This window comes from Anolis carolinensis, chromosome 2, assembly GCF_035594765.1.
Source record: "Anolis carolinensis isolate JA03-04 chromosome 2, rAnoCar3.1.pri, whole genome shotgun sequence".
NCBI lineage: Eukaryota > Metazoa > Chordata > Lepidosauria > Squamata > Dactyloidae > Anolis > Anolis carolinensis.
Genome location: NC_085842.1, coordinates 136,543,027 through 136,556,568, shown reverse-complemented (window position 1 = coordinate 136,556,568; position 13,542 = coordinate 136,543,027). Strand labels below are relative to the sequence as shown.

At 41.7% G+C, this 13,542-nt stretch overlaps 1 protein-coding gene and 1 long non-coding RNA gene across 5 annotated transcripts in view; one reads left to right on the top strand and one right to left on the bottom strand.

Annotated features, from left to right (window-relative positions):
- Window positions 1-1,554: 1,554 nt before the first annotated feature.
- On the bottom strand, window positions 1,555-11,690 carry LOC134296258 (uncharacterized). 2 transcript variants are annotated; one of them, XR_010002881.1, is made up of 4 exons: window positions 11,259-11,690; window positions 8,754-8,852; window positions 7,245-7,414; window positions 1,555-1,773 (listed from the first exon to the last, which is right to left on the bottom strand). It is a non-coding gene; the product is annotated as an uncharacterized LOC134296258 (long non-coding RNA). The 2 variants fall into 2 exon arrangements; XR_010002880.1 differs by lacking the exon at window positions 1,555-1,773 and having other exon boundaries at window positions 7,198-7,414; window positions 11,259-11,687.
- A 31-nt stretch (window positions 11,691-11,721) lies between these two features.
- The window catches only part of qrich2 (glutamine rich 2), a 59,474-nt gene continuing 57,653 nt past the window's right edge, over window positions 11,722-13,542 (top strand). For 2 of the 3 annotated variants that reach the window (XM_008104377.3, XM_008104376.3), the window contains exon 1: window positions 11,722-12,829. In XM_008104377.3, coding sequence (XP_008102584.2) covers window positions 12,161-12,829 — 669 coding nt within the window. In that variant the 5' untranslated portion in view covers window positions 11,722-12,160. The remainder of the gene's footprint in view (window positions 12,830-13,542) is intronic. The other variant, XM_008104379.3, reaches the window with a different exon arrangement.

Sequence of the window (13,542 nt, the reverse complement as noted above, 5' to 3'; positions counted from 1 at the left end):
ATTATGATATTGGTTGTTGTTGGTTCATTCCCCTTTAGAAACAACCATAGCCAAATGTGTTTATCATTCCAAATAATTTAGCATGGTGGTTGATAACACCAAATAATGTAAATAGGAAGGAATAGTAAAGACCTCAAAGATGGAGTCAGGACAGCCAGCTTTGATGGCTTTGAAAGGGGGTGGCTTTCAGAATGGGGGACGCCTGGCTTGACAACAGTATGTGTGAAAAAGACCTTTGAGTCCTTGTGGATGACAAGTTAAACATGAGCCAACAATGTTATGCGCCAGCTAAAAAAGCCAATGGGATTTTGGCCGGCATCAATAGGAGTATAGTGTCTAGATCCAGGGAAGTCATGCTCCCCCTCTATTCTGCCTTGGTCAGACCTCACCTGGAATCACACTGTGTCCAATTCTGGGCACTGCAATTGAAGGGAGATGTTGACAAGCTGGAATGTGTCCAGAGGAGGGCAACTAAAATGATCAAGGGTCTGGAGAACAAGCCCTACGAGGAGCGGCTTAAAGAACTGGGCATGTTTAGTCTGCAGAAGAGAAGGCTGAGAGGAGACATGTTAGCCATGTATAAATACGTGAGGGGAAGTCATAGGGAGGAGGGAGCAAGCTTGTTTGCTGCTGCCCTGCAGACTAGGACGTGGAACAATGGCTTCAAACTACAGGAAAGGAGATTCCACCTGAACATTAGTAAGAACGTTCTCACTGTGAGAGCTGTTCAGCAGTGGAACTCTCTGCCCCGGACTGTGGCGGAGGCTCCTTCTTTGGAGGCTTTTAAGCAGAGACTGGATGGCCATCTGTCGCGGGTGCTTTGAATGCGATTTCCTGCTTCTTGCAGGAGGTTGGACTGGATGGCCCATGAGGTCTCTTCCAACTCTATGATTCTATGACTATTAGTCCCGACACTTGTATTTTTCCTTCATTACTGGAAAATAGTTCTGGCTAAAGTGGCCTTTGGTCTGATCCAACATACTGAATTTCATGTTCTTAGATGAGACCCCTATATACTGTATACAAAAGAGACCTCGCAACCTTGTGACTATTTTAGGAGTTGTGAAAAAACTATTAAAATCACAGCTCCAGCCATGTTTTGCTGAAGATTTGGCATAGGTACACGAATGCTTTGAATATCTTATAGCCTCCCACCTACATAATTTTGGGAAAACAGATAGAAATCAAGGCTTTCGTTTTTAAGTGAAAGGCCTCCATGGTGTGGCTGCATTTTTAGTGAAAAAATAGTGAAGGAGAGAGGAATGTAATGTTTCCCTTCTGGTGGCTTGCTTATAATTTCTTCAGTTAATTTTCCAGAAACGTTCCAGAAGCATATTTGCAATGCAATTAGGAGGTCTTTCAAATAACAATACAGAACAAAAGCCAAGATATTATTTGAGAGTCCTTCATGCTTGTAATTTGAATATTGTGATTTAATACCTGACATTGGAGCTGCATGGTCTTGCCGAGGTTAAAACTTTTGACTGGCAGCACACATTAGGTAATGGAAGAGAATCGACTTTCCTCCACCAGATACCTAAAATTGTGTATGGAAAATTCCCTTGATGTTAAGACAATTTGGTAACATTTCCAATAAAGCAAAACTGTAATGGGACTTCCAGGCAGCACTTTGGACAGAGAATATGATTACAAATGGCTTTATTCAGTGTAATCTTTAAAGCATCCAGAAGCCAATGCCGCTTAGCTGAAATTGGAAACAGCCTTTTTGAAGCATTCATTTCAGCCAGCAATTGCAGAACATCTCTTGTTGTCCTGCAAATGATATGTAAACAGTTTGTGCTAATTAGCAGTGATTCTGACATCCTATTCATTACACAGCTCTGCTATACAAAAAGTCTTTTTCAATATTTAAGCTATCTTTAATGTATTGGATGATCAATTTAAAAAAAAAAAACAGAATACCATACTACACATTTTCCCACACATCTGGCATTCTTATCAATTCAGTTGTTACTCAGTGTTCACATTGATGTTTGATACAATCTCTTAGTGTTTTTGAAATAATTTTTGTGTTTGATATCAGCAATTTAACATGTTTTGAAAGTCTATTGGAAGACTTTAACCCTTTTCTTACCCTTTGCTCCCCAAAGACATCATAGGCACATATTACAAAAAAACAACATCAAAGCAAGTTGTAAAAAAAACAACAACTAGATAATCTGAGGTAATTTTTGGAGTTAGATTGCCAAACTACTATAAATCCAGCATACAATTTGTAAACAGTTTTAATAACCATCAACTTTTCAGACATGTTATTGGTGATCAAAGAGCAGTCACCCCATTGTTCACCAGTGTTTGTACAATGAGTAGGCACAGCAGAATCACTGAATTTAAGGGTATAAAACAGTGGTTCTTAACTTGTGAGTCTCCAGGTGCTTTGGCCTACAATTCCCAGAAATCCCAGCCAGTTTACCAGCTGTTAGGATTTCTGGGAGTTGAATGCCAAAGCATCTGGGGACCCACAGGTTGAGAACCACTGATATGGAAGAAACAACAGGGCTGCATCTAGGCCCGTGATGACGAAACTATGACACGCATGTCAGCACTGACACATGCAGCCATTTTTGATGACACACAGCCACATGCGGCTGCATACAGAGAAGTATGGGGTTGCATACCGAGAAAGAGATTTCATCTTCAGCTCCTGCACGGCCTGGTGCAGTAGCAGAGGATAAAACATTTGCTGTAGTGTTTACACTCTTTGCCGGAGGTCTGTAGGCCAAAACAACAGAACTCTGGCACAGAGCATCTAGTTGTGGGACTTCTGGTTATTTATTTATTTACAGTATTTATAGTCCTCCCTTCTCACCCCAAAGCGGACACAGGGCGGATCACAATGCACATATTCATGGCAAACACTCAATGCCATTAGACATACGACATATATAGACAGACACAGAGGCAATTTAACATTTTCCAGCTTCCGGCTTCATGAGGGTATGCTTGATTCCGGCCACAGGGGGAGCTGCCGCTTCACCGTCTACTTGTAACACCGAGTCCTTGATGGAGTACTTCCTTGTTCCTTTCTGCACACTGCTGGAAGTTTTTATGGTGTCATAGATTAGTCAAATTAACCTCCCCACATAAAGCGGTACCTAAATTTTTCTACTCAACAGATGCAACTGTCTTTTGAGTTGCTTAGGTCAACAGCAAGCTAGACTATTAATGGTCGGGAACTCAATCCGACCCGGGCTTTGGACTCATGACCTCTTGGTCAGTAGTGATTTATTGAGCTGGCTCCTAACCAGCTGCACCACAGCCCGCCCCGGTTAGACCTTTAGGGGATCTTTGACTTCACTTCCGGCCGATGGAGCAGAGAGCAGTGGAATGGCATGGGGGATGCATCTCTGGGGGCCTTGTGATCGCCATTACCAGCATCCACATAACCACAGCAACCATCATCCAATCTACTGTTCTGTAGATTGTGGATTCCTAATTGACCATCATTACTAAGACAAGTGAGGGGGAGGGTGGGAGCGGCGAAGGCCTGTGCTATGGGTGCAGTTTCCTGCCATTAGAAAGAGTGAAGTGGCACACCACCTGAGTTATGTTTGGTTTTTTGGCGAATTTTGACACACCAAGCCCATCACTAATCTAGGCTAAGCTTTGGACGCACTATTGGATGCCTCTGCTTAATTGTGGCAATAAAGAGCAAACCTTTATTCTGAGCTGCCTGGCTGAACAACATTTTGCCATCTTTGACAATGTGTTGTCCTTCTCAAGCACATGCCAACAATTTTTCATTTGAATTATTTATAGCCTGACTTGTATCTAAAGATGACAGAATAGAATAAATAAACAAATTAAAATAGTTTAAAATAACTCTCCAGTTCGGTATAGCAGAACCAAGATCATAGCCAGAAAAAATGGGGGGGGGGGGGGGGTTTGAATTTTTTTAGCAAATCATGAAGAGTAGTTCCATAATGCAAAATAATTTAGAAATCAGGCTCCATTGATAAACTTCAATGGACACTCATGGTGATTTGGTTAATCAGTTCAAATTTATGAGTAAACCAGGTTTTTTTTTAAAAAAAAAAAACTGAAAATGTTCAAGGAGGTGAACCTCTAACACCCCCCCCCCCCCCAAAAAAATTGGCTACAGCCCTGAGTAGAACCAATCTGATACGATTACTAAGAGTAAATAAGCAAGCTTCAACTTAGCACTGAAATGCAACCAGTGTTGTTATCATCATTTGAGCCTATGGGAAGGGCATCCCAAAAGGAGGCATTAAGAGTTGCTGATGCAGACAATTGTTGAAAGTTCAGAAGTAATTATTTTAAATCTAGAGGTGCTGGTTAGAGTATGAGAATGAAATACTTATGAGTATCGTAAGAGCTAGACTGGAAACCACAAAACATTTTACATGCTCTTCATCTCCTCTATGAGCCAAGTTTCTCTGGAAACACGAAGAAGTAGAAAATACAGGAAGGCTGGACTGCCTTGCTTGTTCCTAGTACTCAATTGTCCAAATATGTATAAAAGCCAAAGGGCATTCTTGCCATCATGTGAGAAGTCATCTTCCATCAGCCTACTATTGTGATAAAGCAGCATCTAATGAGAAAGGATATAGCATTACTAATGTACCCTTCTGGATAGATGAGTTTTGTCCCCTGTGTTAGATTTCTGGAGAAGAAATAGCTCTGTATTTCACAGAGCCTGGAAAGTTACTGTCCAGGAGTCATTAGGGTGATGAAAGCAGCTTCATACATTGGGTAGTTAATTTTTGTTACTTTTTTGAGGAAAAAATAAAATTGATAAGAGAATGACGAAAGATTTGAAAATTTTCTGTCTTAAGTCCCCATTAAAATGTCTCCAAGTATGACTTTGGAAAGCTACTAAAAACTGTTCCTTATTGGATCAATAAAACTGCATTGCTAATTACATTTTTGTTTGTTTGTTACATCTTGTTGCCTTCCTCAGAAAGACACTTAATTCCAGTTAACAAGGTAACCTGTAATTCATTACTTTTAAATCTCAAGTATTCACGCAAATACTCCCATGTTTAAGAAAGTGGACATTGAAAAGGCATATGCTGAAATGCTAGGGGGGAAATATACTATGCAGCCAAAGGGTCACATTAAATTCCCTATTTCTGTTCTATAAGTATTTGGATCCAGAATAGGTCTCTACAGTCACTTACAGACCTGCCACCAAGACTCTGCCCTTGGAATATAATTATACTTGGTCACAAGAGATCTCCTATAGTCTATAAGTACAGTAAATTACTGTACTCGGGAACCCAAAACTCCCCTCACATTTTGTACAAGGATCGGTTTTTATCCAAGTGGGCATTCCTGGCAAGATTTGTGACAACAGGGTCTGTGCTCAATTTCATGTGATATGCTGCCATCTGCAGGGCGATTTTGATGCCAAAGACCAACAGTATGGATAAGCAGAGTTTAATAGAACCGGATAGTCACTGCCGTAAACTGAAAATACCATACATTTACTTCCAGCTAAGTCCTTTGTCTGTTTAAACTGAAGACGATCATTCCTGGTTAAGGAATTGGGTTTCACTCTGAAAACTGATTTCTAATACTACTGTCCCACTTGATATCCAGTGGTAATGAGGAGATGGAGTCCTACATATGGCTGGAATACTGATTTATGAAAGTGATGGAGTCAGACATGTTCGCCAGTATTATTTTCATTGTGCGTAATGGTGAAAGTATTTATGCGGGTCACCTTGTAAAACTATTTCAAATTCAGTGCAAATCTTGACTTTGGCTTACATTTAATGTGGGAAACTGCTCAGTCTCCAGATGCTTTGGACTATCACTCCACTAATCCCTTTCCTTGGTCATGTTGGGTAGGATGGATCGCAGTTGTAGGCCACCTAGGAGGGCAAAGCTCTCATCCTCACCCTTAGTTTCTGCCACTTGGTTTCTCCTGGTATGGCTCTCAGAAATATTGTGGAGGGGGATTTATAATCACAGAGAGCAAGAGAAAGCACAAAGGCCCTTTCCACCAAAGGCTGAGAAATGCAATGGAGCATTTGGTGTGGAAAGGAATTGTGGCAAACGTAGTCCAATTTGAAAAATGCACTGGGAACTCCTCAATATGGTCATTTTCTTAATCCTTGATTTATAGAGCAGAACAGATGGAATATGACCAAGGGAAAAAATCAATGGTTATGGAGAACAGAGGGTGGATGTTACAACAATGTGAAAACCTGAAGCTTTTGTAAAAGAAAGGGATTTTAAAAGAGTGATGTATTGTTTTAAATTATGCAGTAAGATGTACAATCCCTTTTATCCTTTAATTTCATTAACAGTTAAATTTCACGTTGGCCTTTTGTATATAGTCATTCTAATTTGTGAGCTGCCTGGAATCCTACATTTAAGGAAAAGGCAGGGTACAGAGGAAGATGCTGCTGATGACAACGATAGCAATGATTATAATGATAGATGTTTCTTGCTTGGTGTTAAAAGTGGACAAATGGGCACTAGTACCTGTCCTGATCAGGATATAATCAAATGCTTTGTGTCCTGTTTGCATTTCAGCTACAAGAGAACGCAATGACTGCCTTTGTAGTGCACCTATAAAAGGGGTCCCTGAGCACTTTAGGGACTATATATAGAAAATCACTCCACTACCTCTGCATTGCAGTCAGGCCAGAAGGGGAATGCTGCTGTTTAGTCACTTGGAGAATGCAGAGAATATTGCAAAGAAATATGCTTTATCATGCAGTGGCTTATGGTTTTAGAGATGGTGTCCTTATGCATCAGCCAGAATTTGTTATTTGTAACATCAGTTAAGGGTTGGGGGAATGACCACCTTTGATGAATGCCCAACTATGTGTCAAATACATCCTTAGGGATTTTTTTGTGGGAGGTGTTATACAAGCATAGCTGAGCACAGTAGTCAGCCATCGCCGTAGGATCAGGATATCTAATTATATATCCAAAATTCTGCAGAAAGCTTAGCATTCATTTCTCAGCATCAAGGGAATGGACCTCATGATGATGAAAACTGGCTCCGTAACATTCAAAGAGAATAATCCCTACAGAAAACAAACACAGCTGCTCTGAAAGAATTTTGTTTTCTCTGAAGATACTTCCTCATTAGCAATCATTCCTGCGAAGTCATTCCCCAAATTTCCAAGGGATCTAGCAGAGATACAAATGACCTTGTACACATTTATGCAGAAATAAGTCCAATATAGCTCAGTAGCATCTTGCTCATAACCCACTGTGCACAGGATGTTTAATGAGAGCTTTACCTATTACATTTGCCCCTTTGCTTTTAGAATAATAGATCCAAGAATCCAGATCACCAAGGAAAGGGAGAATATGGCCAGTCTTCCCTGTAACTCCCAGAAAGGAAGGGTTGGATGGAAACCAACTGGGAGCTTGCTTTTGCAGCACTGTTGCAGTCAGAATTCATGGCACCCTGGTATACAGATGGATAGAACAAAAGAAATTACAAACTATTAAAATAGCAGCCTGGATGTTATATTACACATATTAATATATCAATAGATTTTGAGCTCCTGAAAATTAATTATGGTTTTCGAGTTTGATTGTTTTAGCATGGATTCCTGAACCTAAAGCAATGGCTTGGCTTTTGGCCCTTCAGATATTTTGTGTTTAAATTCTAGCTATCAGGGCTCATGAGCAAGGATTCTGGGGACTGAAGTTCACATCCATGATTTGGAGGGAAACAAATCCTTTTTGTTTGGTCAAAATAGAGTTCAGAAATTTTGTCACACATTATGCAGTTATGTGTGTGTATGTTTTCTTAAAGCTCAGAGACCATTCATACTGCAGAATTATAGCAGTTTGGTACTACTTTAACTGCCATAGCTCCATCCTATGGAATGCTGGAATTTGTAGTCTGTTGTCAAAGCTTTCTGACACCGATGGCTGACAAGACTACACATGGAATCCCATAGCATTGAGCAAAGACATGGTTCCTTCTACACTGCCATATAAAATCCAGATTATTTGCTTTGAACTGGATTATATGGCAGTGTAGACTCATATAATCCAGTTCAAAGCAGATAATGTAGATTATCTGCTTTGATCATCTGGATTATATGGCAGTGTGGAAGGGGCCAATGAGAAGTTGCTATAATTCTGCAGGACAGCCTTCAATCTGAAAATTTTAAGGAAAGCTGAAATCTATTTTTAGAGTATCTGAAGTTAGTTCAAAACATTTTGCTGCCCGAGGGAAAGGGCAAAGGGAACAAGGAGCGACATTTTACTTTCATCTTCCAATATTCATGCCCATGTCTCAGGATTTTGGGTCAGGAGATGCGGCATCTGCAGTTTATTCTGCCACTCAAGAAGAATCTCAACGCCACCCCATCAGCAAATGACAAAGGTAGTAAATATCCTTTGTATCTGGTTTGTAAGTCCTGAAAAGGTTGGTCCAGGCATGAACTTCTATCCTATTTCTTCTGCAGAGAAGCTAGTTACAAGGCCGTGCAGACGGCTAAGAAACTGAATGAATTCAGAATTGGGTTGCTGTGAGTTTTCCAGACTGTATGGCCATGTTCCAGAGGCATTCTCTCCTGGCGTTTTGCCCACATCTATGGCAGGCATCCTCAGAGGTTGTGAGGTTTGTTGGAAACTAGGCAAGTGGGGTTTATGTATATATCTGTGGAAATTCCAGGGTGGGAGACTTGATGTTTGCTTGATGCATTTCACTCAGCCATGGAAACCCATCGATTGCCTTTGGCAAAAGTCACACTCTCTTAGCCCAAGAAGAAGGCAAAGGCAAAACTCACCTCTGAATGAAGGTTGCTGAGAAAATGCCATACTAGGTTTGCCTTAGGAACAGAACAGTAACAATTTCTTCACCGCCTTTCAAGACTACGGTCTTCCCACTATGATTTGCAATATAAAACAGGAAATTATATATAGACAGACAGTCCCCAAATTACAAACATCTGACTTACAGATGACTCATAGTTAAGAACAGGGGTGAGACAACAGGAAGTGAGAGAAATCTACCCCTTCGAAGGGAAATTCACTCCTGAAAAACATTATTTAAAATATTGTGTAAAATTATCTTCAGACAGAGTATTGGGTAAGATGCATATAAAAATAAAACTAATTTTGTGTTTAGACTTGATCTCCATTTCCAAGATATCCCATTATGGACAAGATACAGTGTTTCCTCACTACTTTGCGGTTCACTTTTCGCGAATTCGTTGTTTTGTGGTTTTTCAACAAACTCTAAAAGACTATTTTTAATTAAAAAATTACAATTTACAGCCCAAAGAAGGAAGGAAGGAGAAGCCAAAGGGAGAGAAAAGGAGCCCAAGTGGCAACGGGAGGAGAAGGAGGCAATTTATCAACGCACGATTGGTTGATAAAGACTTAAAATAGTGTATACAGTAGAGTCTCACCTATCCAACATAAACGGGCCGGCAGAACGTTGGATAAGTGAATATGTTGGATAATAAGGAGAGATTAAGGAGAAGCTTATTAAACATCAAATCAGGTTATGATTTTACAAATTGAGCACCAAAACATCATGTTATACAACAAATTTGACAGAAAAGGTAGTTCCATATGAAGTAATGCTACGTAGTAATTACTGTATTTACAAATTTAGCACCAAAATATCATGATATATTGAAAACATTGACTACAAAAATGCGTTGGATAATCCAGAACGTTGGATAAGCGAGTGTTGGATAAGTGAGACTCTACTGTAACTACTAAAATAATGTATAAATATTAAAATAAATACAGTGTCCCTACTTCGTGGATTTTCACTTACTGCGGGTGGTCCTGGAACCTAACCCCGTGATAAGTGAGGGAACACTGTATATGTAAATACAAGTATTCAATTTTTTAAAAGAAATCCACAATTTATCCTCTTATACATTGGGTTCAAACTGCAGGAAAAGGGGATTCCATCTAAACATTAGGGAGTGTGGGCGTGTGGTGGAGTCTCCTTCTCTGTGTTTTTTAAAGCGGAGGACAGATGGCCATCTGCCGGGAGTGCTTTGATTGTGTGTTCCTGCGAAGCAGAATGGAGTTAGATCGGACGGCACTTGGGATCTCTTCCAACTCTGGGATTCTATGCATTGATTGTTGGAAATAGCAACCTCCCAAGCTTCTCATTATTTGTTTGTCAACATATATATTTGCTAACCTGTATACTATATGTATGTTGATTTGCCAGTTTGACTGTATACCTCTTTGGTGTGGGAGGGGTTATAGACATGTGATTGTACTGAGTATGTTCAGACTCAAGACTCCATTTTGTATTGAATATGTGTTTGTTTATGAATGAAAGCAGATGTATGTGTCCAGACCTCAGTGGAGGTGGATATATGTTGCTGTGTGGATTTCATTGGAATAAATTCGCTTTAGACCTCAGTGGAGGAGGATGCATGTATGCTTATGCACTTCAGTGAGTACAATTAAGAATGATACCCTGTGTACTCAACAGAGAGAAGCTACATCCTATCTGTAACTGAACTTCAATAAGAAATGTGCCTGTATAGTGAATTAATAAGATGTTTGTGAGTAAACAAGATATGTTATTTTCCAAAGATGATTTTGTTTTGTTTTTGTTTTTTTTGTTTTTATCTCTGAGTGCATATGTTAAACTAAGAGGTTTCAAGAGGCCCAGTATTTGCAATGGATTATACCCTTCAACCATCCGGGTGTCCCCTGGGCAACATCCTTGCAGATAGCCAATTCTCTCACACCAGAAGTGACTTGCAGTTTCTCAAGTTGCTCCTGACAGGAAAAAGGGGAGTGTATATATTTTGGACAACTGTGATTTCAGCTGCAAAGAAACAACCATCCTCTGCTAACCAAATATATTTTTGTGATGGCATGCCTTTGTCTTTGACAGTTCAACAATTTATTTATTTATTACATCACTTCTACCCCGTCCTTCTCACCCATCAGGGGACTCAGGGTGGCTTACAATATAAACATCTGCGTTAAAAAAAACCCAGTTTACATCAAATTTAAAATCCATTAAAATTTAAAATTACAGTACAATAAAGTTAAGAACATACATTAAAAACTGTCATACTTATACATTTAAATATACATTTGAGGAGCTTTTCATGTCCATATGGGGTCTGTCAGTGAGTCATATATTCATATCTCATTTCTGCTGCTACTCTTGCTCAAAAGTCTGGTCCCATAACCACGTTTTCGTTCTTTTTCAGAAAGTCAGGAGGGAGGGAGCCTGTCTAATTTCGTTTGGGAGGGCATTCCATAGGTAACAACGTGGTTCTTCAGTCTAACAGCCGAGTTACCTGTGTGCCATTGCATGGATGCTTATGAATATCATTTGTTCAAAGGGTTGACTTCTAACAAGGTCATGCTTTTCTTGACTAGGGGTTTCCAAAAAGGTGGTCTCTCCACATGTTCATGGGCATTCACATTTGCCAAACGGCTCTTTTTTACTTTTTCAATAAGGCTATGATTGCCATTTATTTGCCCCGGCCCAGTTATTTTCCAACATTGATTTGTCCAGGAGTATTTCCAGCGGTTTCAAAATCCTGAGCCAATCAAGTCCCGCCTCCGCCCGCCAGGAACAAGAACTCAATTCTTCGCGGCGCGCGCGGAAGGTGCCACGCGGTTTCCTAGCAACGGCGTCTACAGGGCGGCGAGGTAAACAAAGGCACGTGGGCGGCTTCTGTGTCGAATCCTAGAGCGGGGAGGCCTGTGAGGCGGCCAATGGGCTGGAACGAGGCAGCATTGTGACGTCGGAGGCGAGGGCTCCTTTGGGAAGGCGGCGGAGAACCTCCCTTCTGTCTCTGTCCCTGGGCGGCGCAGATGCTTGAGAGACGTCGCGGGGGAAAGAAGGAGGGGCAGCGCTGGGGCCCACTCAGATAAAGAGGAGCCTCCTTTAATGATGGCGGGTGGGAGAGCATTCGCTAATGGGGAGAGAAATGCAAGAGTTGCACGAGGGGAACGTTTTCTGTGTTGAGGGAGGACTTTATTGGCTCCTAACGGGTGGAGAGAATTGCACAGCTTTTCACTGCACGACTTCTTTTTAGCCTTGTGTTGACATATGCTATAGAAGCACCTCCACAAAGGTGCCCGTTTTCTTCCTGGGGGGTTATTTCCTAGATTTATATATTTCTGGAAAGACTTTTGTATTATTTTTTTAAAGAGTAGATGGTGTAGAGAGAGAGAGAGAGAGTGGTGAGGCATGGCTCCCACCGTCAGCCTGTACGAGTTGGCAGACCTGTCCATCGGGACCCCCGAGGCCGGCGTGGTCAACTTCAACGCCCTGCACTCCCTGCTCCACGCCATCCTGCGGCACCTCAACCTCCAGGACCTCCAGGAAGAGGTGAAGGTGGAGAGGGAGAGGGGGGCCCCGTCCAAGGGAGACCTCCTGAGGGCCGCCCTGGAGAAGGGCCTCGGGGGCTTGGACAGCGAAGAGGCCTGGCGGAAAGAGAAGGAGCGCAAGGCCGCGGAGGGTGTGGCCGAAGATGTGGACTCCCGCCTGGCCGACCTGGAGAAGAAGCTCTTCCTCGTGGAGGCCAACCTCCTGGGAGTGGAAGACCAGGTCCGCGGCATCGGAGACCAGTTCCAGGGCGTCCAGACGCAGGTCCAGGGCTTCCAGGACCAGGTCCAAGGGTTCCAGGACCAAGTGCAGGGGGTGCAAGACCATGTCCAGGGGGTGCAGGATAAGATGAAAGGCATGGGCAAGCAGCTGAAAGGGGTCCAGCAGCACATCTCCGGCCTGGAGAAGCTGCCTTCCGGGACAGACCTGCTGGAGAAGTCCAAGAGCGGCTCTGGCACCGCCGTGGCGGACATGTGGCAGATGATGCAGATGCAGAAGAAGGTGGAAGCCAACGAGGACGGCATCAACCAGGTAGGAGGACTCTCAGACTAGATGTAGCCACTCTTAGGTGAGTGGACTTATTAACAAAAGATCCTCCCCATAAATGTATAGCAGAGTAACGTTTTAGCAGCAGTGTAACACAGCACCAGTAGCCAAAAGTGATAAAAAGAACAAAAACACAAGACCAATGTTATCTCTTCCTTAGGAGGCTTTTCTTTGTAGCAAAATAATATGGTTGCACTATGTACAAAACAAGGTTTCCATAACAAATAAAGTTCTTTATACAGTAGATTCTCACTTATCCAAGCCTCGCTTATCCAAGCTTCTGGATAATCCAAGCCATTTTAGTAATCAATGTTTTCAATATATCTGTCACGCCCTAGCAGCGGAGCACTAAGAACCAACACACGGAGGCCAATAACAATCTAATATTTTTATTAAGGAAATATTATAGTAGAATGAAAACAAGCAGAGAATATAGTTCAGCAATAGACCTTTCAGGAAAAGTCAAATATAGTCCAGAAATATTTTGTCCAGTATATTATATTAGAGTTCAAAGTTGTAATTCCAAAACCGAAACACACTCTAACTCCGAGCAGTTAGAGTGGGGATAAACGTCCAAAGTTTTCTCTGAGATTTTACGTGAGTCCAAGGCAGGGAGCTGGAGACAAGGCTGGATACTTGGCACAAGATGCAAGGCTAGGAAACACGACGAGATGGGTAACAGTACACGGCAAGGCAAG